General features: G+C 38.5%; 1 protein-coding gene across 2 annotated transcripts; it reads right to left on the minus strand.

Moving 5' to 3' along the window:
- Positions 1-46: 46 nt before the first annotated feature.
- Positions 47-7,629, minus strand: eva1ab (eva-1 homolog A, regulator of programmed cell death b). Of its 2 annotated transcripts, XM_077713399.1 has the most exons (6): positions 6,390-6,512; positions 5,816-5,971; positions 5,557-5,681; positions 1,791-1,959; positions 1,288-1,653; positions 47-540 (listed from the first exon to the last, which is right to left on the minus strand). In XM_077713399.1, the coding sequence occupies exons 4-6, from the start codon at positions 1,891-1,893 to the stop codon at positions 428-430; spliced, it is 582 nt and encodes a 193-aa protein (XP_077569525.1). In that variant the 5' UTR covers positions 1,894-1,959; positions 5,557-5,681; positions 5,816-5,971; positions 6,390-6,512; the 3' UTR covers positions 47-427. The 2 variants fall into 2 exon arrangements, with proteins under 2 accessions (XP_077569525.1, XP_077569526.1); XM_077713400.1 differs by lacking the exons at positions 5,816-5,971; positions 6,390-6,512 and adding an exon at positions 7,564-7,629.
- Positions 7,630-10,252: the final 2,623 nt, after the last annotated feature.

Below are 10,252 nucleotides of genomic sequence, written 5' to 3' on the forward strand. Positions count from 1 at the left end.
TTTTCATATCAGCTTCATAGACTCCCCAATAACACGATGTGAGCGATGAAGTCTCTCATTTTCAGTGTGTGTCCATTTTATTTACAGAATGCGACATACAACAAGAGTAAAAGCACCAGAAAAAAAATCATCATATCCACTGTCGACTTCTTTTTCCATCATCTTAAGCAAAAGAGGTGGAACGAGGAATGCATCGACCCCATAAACGGCAACGTAGTAGTATTCACATTCCCTATCTAGCACCATTTGAATTGTGTAAAAAAAACACAAAGGGCATATTAAGTGAGTAAAACTGAGAAATGACAGTCACATTGTCTATTCCCAGGTTCACCTGTCCTTTTGTAGAGTCCATCACCTAATGGGAATTTCCTTCAAGTCCTCCTTTACTCTTTCTTTCTTTCTTTTGGTCCTTCTTCTTCTTCTTCTGTCAGTAATATCTGTTGAGGCTCTGAGTGACTGTGTTGATGTCTGCTTGGCCATTCATCCATATCTCTCTCAGGATCCTTTCCCTCTCCTCTAGCCGCTGGGAACGATCTAGTTCTGATGTCACAGACAAACACACACACACACACACGCAATCAATAAACACGACATTTTGCTCATCTGAAGTGGCCTGAAACATAAGAACTTGAGTCTGTTTTACTCGAAACGGTGAATAAAAAAAAAACGTCTGTTGTCAACTGTGGTCTCATATCCTCAATATTTTGCATTAAGGACACTTAATAATATGAGGGTTTCCAACATTATGCTGCAATATTCATTCATACTGAAATACTTGATGATGTACTTATACTTATGCGAGTTGTATTTACCTATTTTCATATTCATTCATTTTCTGAACCGCTATATCCTGACAAGGTTCGCAGGAGGTGCCAGAGGCTCGGGGTAAACCCACACAAGGCCGGGAGAACATGCCAACCCACCCGGGACCAAACCCAACTACCCACTTGATACCAGGCGGCCTATTTTGATTAAAATGATTTTTTTTGTATGGTTGTGCTGTTGTAACACCCGAACCTCCTGTATGGGAGATCAATGGGGAATTGTCTAATCCTGTCCTGTTCTGTCTTTTAGATTAGATTAGAAATGTATTTCATCCCGTATTCGGGAAATTTCTTGGTTGCAGTAGCAAGACAGACATAAGACACAGAAGGCATTGTAGACCTAGCTAAAAAAAAAATGAAAATAAAATATCCTGTCCTATGCCGTCTTATCTAAGTATACAAGACGCGTGAGACTAACGGCAAATAGTATCCTTAACTAGTGTGTTGAGTATGTCATAAATACCTTCGGCCGATGTGAACGTGCCGGCGTGAAGCAAAGCGCTCTCAAAGCGCCTGCGTCTCCGCGACGACACGTCCGCCGTCTCGTCCCAGTCCTCGGTTTCGCCGTCTTCCGTCGGCCCGGCGACCGCGACCGTGGCCGCATCCGCGTCGTCTGGACGGGCCTCCAGGCGATGCCGGTGATGCCGGCAGACGTGATGGTGTCGGTGGTGGTGGTGGCGGTGGCGGCGGCGGTGATGGCGAGGGTGTTTACTGTTGCCGTAGTGGCAGTCGGCGCGGCAGTGTATCTGGAAGACCACGGCACAGAGGGTGACAAGGAGACCGACAGACACGCCGCCCAGAAACACCAGCGCCGTCCTCTCGGGTCGGTCTGGCGGGGAGAAAGCGAGAGGAGAATAAAATCTAACGCGATAGCCTTTCAATGCATTTGTGACAGAACGTATGAATTGAGAAAATGGACAAAGAAGAAGTTTTGGGGCATGTTGTGTTGATGCACATGTTCGATACCTGTGATGAAGGTGTAAGCTGCCAGCATGTTGCTGAGCAATGCCATCTCCTTGGAGACCACCGTGGCATCCGTGCTGGTGTTCTCCGTACTCTGAGAACTCATGTCTCAACTGGGAATGGATCTTATTGGAATCTTCTTCAGCCCTCGCTGGAGTTGTTGTACTCATCTCTTCATCATCGTCATAACAAATGAGAGAAGAAAAAGATTTCAAAACAAGCTTATTAAGTCTTCTATGTTGACAACTTCTCTTTGCATGTTGCTAAAATCATACATTACAAGTATTAAACCGATAGGATATCAGAATAAGTATCTTTGTTTCAATGAGGCATTTTTTATGATCCCAAGGCAACATACAAAAAATTAAGTAAACAATATAAATATATATTAGAATTGTCAATATGTCAAAAGTCAAATTGTGACGTATACTTTAAGAAATTTAATCATGTTAAAATGATATATATACTTTCAACAAGTGCTATTTAAAAAAAATGTGCCACATTCAAAGCTTCAGAAACGTATTCTAAACTTTAACGCATATACATACTATATCAAACTACAACATGCAATATACTCTTCTTGTGTGTAGTAGTACACCACTTGAGGGAGCCCATTTACTTTGAGAACAACTGAGTAAGCCACACTGTCATTCTACTACTAAGGGATATTCTAAAATAAAAGATTCTATCCAAGTAGTAGAAAAAGAAAATGAATGAAGTGATTTCACCAGTGAATTTTACACTTGTTGAATTATGTTGTGTATACTATACAAATGCTATATACTTTGTCTTTCTGCCCTGATATCCAGATTTCATTTTTAAAATTAGATTTAAAAAAAAATAACAAGAGGTACACTTTAGCATTTTTTAGGCATTGGAAAGAAAGAGCTTTTTGTGTGTGTGTGTGTGTGTGTGTGTGTGTGTGTGTTTTGCCGCAAAAGTGGGAACAGACTGAGATAGGGGAAAAATAATAATAAATAATACAAAGAAAAAAAGTCAAAAGAATGCTCACAAAAAAACATCAGAATGTAGTTACAGCCTGAATGTAGAGTCAGTAAACACAGGGCTCTTTTTAAACCGTCTAAACATATTCATCAGAAGCCCTGTCAAAAAAAATCTCTTCACAAAGATGCTATTGCTGCTTGACAATGTCAAAAAAAAGTAGGAACAAGAGGAATAATCTTACATTCCAAAACAAGCCAAGAAAAATGTCTCTTGGTCTGAGACGACGACCATGCATTTCTTCACCACTGCATCATCATCACCTATCACATGACATCACATCATTTTGATTGACTGAAAGAGCAAGGGAGACAAACTAATGTCAGGCTGCAACTGGGAATAGAGAAAAAGACAATCCTCCTAGAATTTTAATCCTTCCACTGTTATTATTGCACAGTTTTGATGAAATAAAATATTATAGTAATGTCAGGAGGATGAGGTAGTGGGTAAAAAAAATGTCCTAACAAGTGAAAACGGCTATAATTAATCACATGAAATGACAGTTTAAAAAAAAACAGATGCTATATTAAAAAAAGTCACTGGAAAAAATACCAGAGACAAAATATATTTGTAAAGAAAGTGGCTGAAATATAGAAAATTGACATTTTGGATTTTTCAACCTGTGGGGAGAAAAAAAATGAATTGGAAATATATATTCATTCATTCATTTTCTGAATATTTAAAACTCACAAGGGTCGCGGGGGGTGCTGGAGCCTATCCCAGGTTTGTTTACATTGTGCATAAAGCAGTAATCTCTAATCCTTTTTTGCTACTATTTTAGGTCATCCTAAAATAAAATGTAATTGGGACTCGAGCTTTGTCATGAAGTCTTTTGGGCTCTCTACTATACGTATGTGTGAGAAATGCACATCTAAGGCATTCATTAGCACTCCAGGCGTGCTCATCTGCGTTAAGAATGACACATCGGCGGCCCGGCATGGCATGGCACCCACACACACACACACACAAACATGCACACGAACGAACCACTGGGATGTGAGATGACACAAACATGAAGTCCATCCTCCCAGCGACACCAAATTGGCTGGCTGTCGAGGTGGTTTTGCGATGTGGAGTGTTAGCTCTGCGGGACATGGATGCCCTTCTTTCCCAGCAGAGCCTTTTGCACTTCAACATTTAGGTTAGTGCTTATTTGGAGCAAAAAAAAAAAATGCCACTATCAAAATGGTTTATGGAAGTCTTTTGAAGATTTGAATTTGTGGATTTGGTGGTGATTATGAGGCAGTGGGCCAGTAGCCAGCACATTAGGCACTCATTTAACTCATTGGCTGCTATTGACAGAATTTTATTCATCCATTTCGCACTGGGAGAATGAACGGTCCCCAATGAAAAGACATTTCTGGTGAACTCCCGGTGGGAGTAGACTGCAATGCTACATGTATTAGGTAGCATAAACTATTCAAGCCTTTCATTCACAAATTATGAGTTTTTTTTTTTTTTTTTTTAAACACAAGGGACACATTTAAATGCGCAATGAAATACTAATGCCAAGTCACTTTATAATGATAACAAACCATATTTCTTTAACAATTTCAGTTAGTTTGAAGCTATTTTATTTTTGTAACAATTGCTCATACATATAGAAAGAATGAGAGCCATTCTTTTTTACTCAATGAGGACTGGTTGGTGGAAACAATTGTACACTTATCTGATATCATCTAAATGCATTATGAGCCTTTTTCAGGTTATTTTGTGAGCAAATGCTTAAAACCTAAAAGCTTGTTCTTCCTCTGGCCAAGTTGCACCCTTTCATCAAGGTTGACCAAAATAAATAAATACATGAAGTAAATTAATTAAATACATTCAAGAAATATATTAGATAAATAAAATAATTTAAAACAAATACATAAAATAATTTCAAATAAACAAATAAAATAATGTAAAATAAATACTTCATAAAATATTTTAAAATAAATAAACTCAAGCAAGAGTCGCAACATAGATTCTGGTGAATAATAGTATGATCAATTTATTTTCATATTATAAATCCATTCAAAGATTTAAATTTTTCTTAGATTAACTTTTTATACTATTACAGCTCATATTTTTTTTAACGAAACAACACTCAATGATCTGAACTGTATTCCCATAACACATGATTAAAGTTTATTTTGCTCCTATTGGTGAGTAAATCAGTTGATAGCTTTTCAAGAAAGTACATAACAATAACATACCATATTAGTTAAATCACTCTTCAGCAGTCTGAGCCTTACTCAAGGCAATCTTCCCAAGACAATTTAAACCTCACATTATTATCCTGTCCCCAAGCCAAGTCCTTACACAGTGAGCTACTGTGGATGTCCCCAAATTAATTAATAAGCAGCAAAAACAACACTAGGCGCTGACCATTTTCCATTCTTGTCTTGGTGAATGAAATCTGATTAAAATTCTAGCAAACAATTCTGCAAAGAGACTTTCCTTGCACTGTCTACAAAGTGATCTTGTTCCTCTTTGCAATAATTGAAAACAAGTGTGTGTGTGTGTGTGTGTGTGTGTGTGTGTGTGCAGCACCCTGCATGCAAACCTGAAGTTAATCTAAGGTGACAATGGCCTTTCCCTCCTCAGCACCGTTCCTTTTTAACATGACCTGCGGAACACGAGGGAGACTACGCGCACACCCAATAGAAACAAAACACGCGAGATGGATGGAATGGGAACGTGGCACGAAATAACAAAGCGAGGTGGGAAAAGTCATGACAATACATATTAAACTTAAGGGCAAAAAGAAAGAAGGATTTCTACTTACATTTCCATCCGGCATCTCTCAGCTCCTCTCCTCTTTTTATCGGCTTGCGACTACTCTGTGCTCTTCGACTCTTTGTGTTGAACGCCACTCCTCCCCTCTCCTCTCCTCTTCCCCGCGTGTCCCTCCTGCAAAAAGAAGAAAAAAAAAGGGAAAAAAATGCAGATCTCTTCTGGGCTTTTATTAAATAGGAATAATCCATCATGTGATTGTTCCTTTTTTTGATGCAAAATCCCAATGATTTCCCAAATGAACTTCCCACCTATCAGTCGGTTGGCAGTTAGAGTTCAGGCCCTCGGGCTTGAGCGCTGACATGAGAGACCTCGACGGGGAGAGCAAGTGTGTCTCTCTCGCCCTATCTCGCTAACATCTGCATCCTTTCTTCCTTTTCTCACATACTTGTGGAGGATATACTGTACTACGTGGAGAGAGGAGCAGGGGGAGGGAGGAGGAGTGTCACAGCAGAGTGAGGAGATTCCAAATTCAAACAATAAAAACTCAATGAACTAAATAAATAAATAAGAATATAACGCTCGTTACAGTCCAAAAAATATGTCATTTTAAGTCTTTATCTCAATGCAAATCCGATGCATTTGAAAAGAATGCCAATCTATTATGACTGGGAGATAGCAAATGAACCAATGTGAATGACAACCAATTACTTCAATGAATGTTCTCTGAAGTAAAAAAAAAATCAAATAAAAATCTTAATTCATATTGAAAATGGCTAAGTTTCAAAATCAAATTCAGCTAAGCGGTTTTGTGAGAAATAAATGGAGGGAAGCAGGCAATGGAGGAGTGCCCTAACAGAACTTTAATACTTAAGGCTAGGTTACCTTCAGAACATAACAAGGACTTAGAGATCTAATCACAAAACCAGACCTAAAAAGAAGACATGGGGAAACAAGTAACATGGAACATGATATGGCAACTTAGAATCATGTAAACACAGCAGACTATCCCACCAAGACAAACAAACACACATGGTTTAAATAGACAGACAAGGGCTGATTACAAAGTACTCACCTGATCACATGAGGGAAGGGAAACCTATGAGGGACATAATAGACGAAAAGCAAACAAAAAAACATCTATATTGTTTGTCTCAAAAATGTCAATATTGCTTTATATTGGCTAATGATTTATGTGAACTGATCTTGTTAAATGTGCATGTAATTTCATAATTAATAAAATCAAAATCAAACCTTGTAATGACCCAAAGAATTAAAGTAACATTGCATTATACGTTGGCTCACAAACTTTTTCCTTGTGCTAAATCATCATTTTTTCTAAAAATGCCTTTGCATTGAATCTGTGAAACTTTTATGAGCTGACTTGACATGTTGGCAGGTTATTTCTGTGCCAAGCCTGACAACCTTACTCTCCTCGTTCTCTCTCTCTCTGGACATTTTTCCAACCACAGACCAGTTTTGTACAGTATACTTAAAATATTTAGCAAATGTGGAAATTGGAAATGACAAGAAAGAAAATACAGCACAGGTACAGAAAGTATATACTACACACACGAAAGAGAAGGTTACAGAAATAACTTAAGGAAAGGCTAGATATATTTTGAATTTCTTTTGAATTTAACATTTGTGTGTGAATGGTCATTTTTTGGCGGGTAAAAGAAAAGTTATTTGGTTGATACTAGAATTCTGGTCATTTCAGTATTTAAAAGTAATAGTAATTGAATGTAAGGTACATATATTTCATTAGCCTTTAATTAACATAAGTATCTCCAATTTTTATAGTCAACCGGTCACAGGGGTGCTGGAGTCTATCCCAACCACAAATGGGAAATAAGCAGAGTACAATCTCATTTGGTTACCAGCCAATCAGATTCCACAAAAGAGACAGACAACCACTCACACAAACAGACAATTTGGCATAATCAATCAGCCTACTATGCATGTTTTTGATATGTGATAGGAACCCAGAGTACCCTTAGAAAATCCGCACAACCATGGGGAGAACATGCAAAGTCCACACAGGACAACCAAAACCTACCAGGGATTCAACCTGCAATCTCACAACTGCGGGGCGGACTTGCAAACCACTTCCACACTGTGCCGCCTTGGTTACATATATGAATGTACCAATGGCAGACCACACCCTAGATTGATTGGCGTAGGGCACACAGAGAGACAGCCAATCATTGGCAGCGCGTTAAAGGCTTTCAAATCATCTCCAAATACTTTGACATATTTAAGACAATCCCCCCCCCCCCCCCCCCTCTTTTATTATTAAAGAAAGATCCAATCTTCTGGGGAATCGTACACACATGCACTTGTAGGAGGAGCAATCAGTTTAGAACACATTTTAATTGGACTCGTAAGAATTGCCGATCAGAAGTCAATAACAAATCTCAGCAAATTTGCACATCTTTCCACTCCAGGCTGCACATAACATTGTATTCTCTATCGTTCCCTGGCCTCTAGGTGGAAGAATATTTGTTTTCCCTCATCAATGCGCGAGAAATAAAGCGCCACACGAGTTAGGTTCGACACCGCAGCGCCTTTCTCCATCTGTATTGACAATATGTACGGATATAATCGCTTCTATCTGGTCTATGGAGATGTTACTTTCAATATTGCTGGGAATACCAAAACTAATTATGTAGCTGGCTGAGAAACCATGCAGAAGTACATTCTAATGATCACTTTTTCATGATCACTCCAACTGGAAGAAAAAGTCATGTTAAACAGCAGGCACGTGGAAGATCTTGCCATTCATAATGCATCCACTGTGGAGCATTCACTGGTTCAGAATTGCCTCTTATGACGCCCCTCTCACATTACAATGGCATCAGACACCTTAATCCACAACAATAAATCCCAGTTTGCACACTAGATGTCAAGCCAGATTTACATAAAAAGTCTTCCCGCCTACTCCTGGATTCAAACACCCAAATGGGGGTAAATGTTCGTACGACATTGATCGAAATTGTTCCTTAAGTTGCACATTGAAATATATAATTGATGTACTATACTTCTTGTTTTACTAGCCTTTACAGATACAAAACTCAAGATACTGTCACAATAAGTGTGGCATCGAGCGTGGAACGTAGAAGGACCCAAAGGCAGGGAAGCAATCAAGGACGTGGATTGAATACTTTAATAACTAAGACAGGAGGTGTGTCAAGGAAAATATCAAGGATTTAGGATTAGCAGACAAGGTAGACAATCTGATAAAGATTGACAAACACAAAGGGATTGAATAGACAGGCAGGAGTTGATTGCTAATTAGACACACCTGATCACACGAGGGATGGGAAACCATGAGGGACACAATAGGTGAAGTCACCAAGGGGAACACACACACACATCCATCCCAAATCCTTAGTTACACATTACAGATACAAACATTCCTGTGAGTGCAATTCGAGACATTTTTACAACAGTTTTCTGAATAGCAAACTTTTCATTAACAGGTTATTTATTACCAGTAGAAAGATCACCATCAAATTGTCAAATAAAACATTTTTTAAGCGTCAGTAACCAATGCAATTCATATTAGGGTCAATTATAGGTTGGCAATTATAGGTTTGTTTGGATGTACTCCCCCCTCCATCATACAATTCCAAGGTATCAGATTGGGAGTTTAGGCCGATTCACGAAATCAGCTGACTTGAACTCGCACACAAAAATGTGACAGAGACGTTCCTAATATTAACTCATTCACTGCCATTGCACGTTTGCAAAGATCACCTGTGCTTGTTCCGGGTTTCTGTCCAGGACGTGGCCGCTTTGCTCTCATTTAGAGCTTGGTGTGCGTGCATGTTACATAAGACAGCTGTTCATGTGGTAATAATGAAATCATTCCCATGACTGAGTCAAGTGGAACTCAGGATCTCTCAGGCTGTCACTCTGCCTAGATTCTCTAGCCTGGTTCTTCCCCCATATATAGTACTATGTTCATTCTCGTGTTGACTTCTACGTGCATTTGGTCTTTATTCTGGACTCGACTTACCAATGTGCTCTCCTTTTGCCCTTTTTCCATTTGTAAGGGCTATTTTTATTTTGTTGTTGGTGTATGCTTGTATGTGAGTGAACTAACTCTACAAGAAACATGATTTATTCAAGCTACTATATCAAAAGATAGATTTGCACAATGGGTCTTCTGGAGTCATACAGTCAGTACACAATATATATATATTAGAGAGCCTTCTCTAATGCTATTTTTTCTTGTCATTGCAATTTCTCTGTGTGATATTCCTATCCGATATTCAGTATCAGTGTAGACACCCGATACGGCTATTTTTGGGGTATCGAACATTATCGGGTGTCAATTAGGTCCAGTAGTGGTGTATGTTTTAAATATACCTAAAATTGTGCTTTTGGGATGCTGTAAATCAAGCCATTAGGCAAACACACTATACTTCTTGTTGGGAGTAACTGAGCATTATATAATATTTGTAATGAGAACATTCCTTGAGGGTACAAGCAGGGCTGACTTCAATATAAAAAAATATGATTTGTCATTTACTGAATGCAAGTCTAAAAATATGGACATTGAATCAGAGTGGGAATAGCATCAGTAAAACATGTACAATGTAGAAAATACATCAAAATTCTACAAGAAATATGACGCATGTTAAAATTGACCATTAATAGTAGTTTTTTTTTTTACATTTTTTAAAATGTCATCAATACACCAGATATAGTACAATGATTTCTATTTAAAAATGAAAATGTAA

Source organism: Stigmatopora nigra, chromosome 3, assembly GCF_051989575.1.
Source record: "Stigmatopora nigra isolate UIUO_SnigA chromosome 3, RoL_Snig_1.1, whole genome shotgun sequence".
Lineage (NCBI taxonomy): Eukaryota > Metazoa > Chordata > Actinopteri > Syngnathiformes > Syngnathidae > Stigmatopora > Stigmatopora nigra.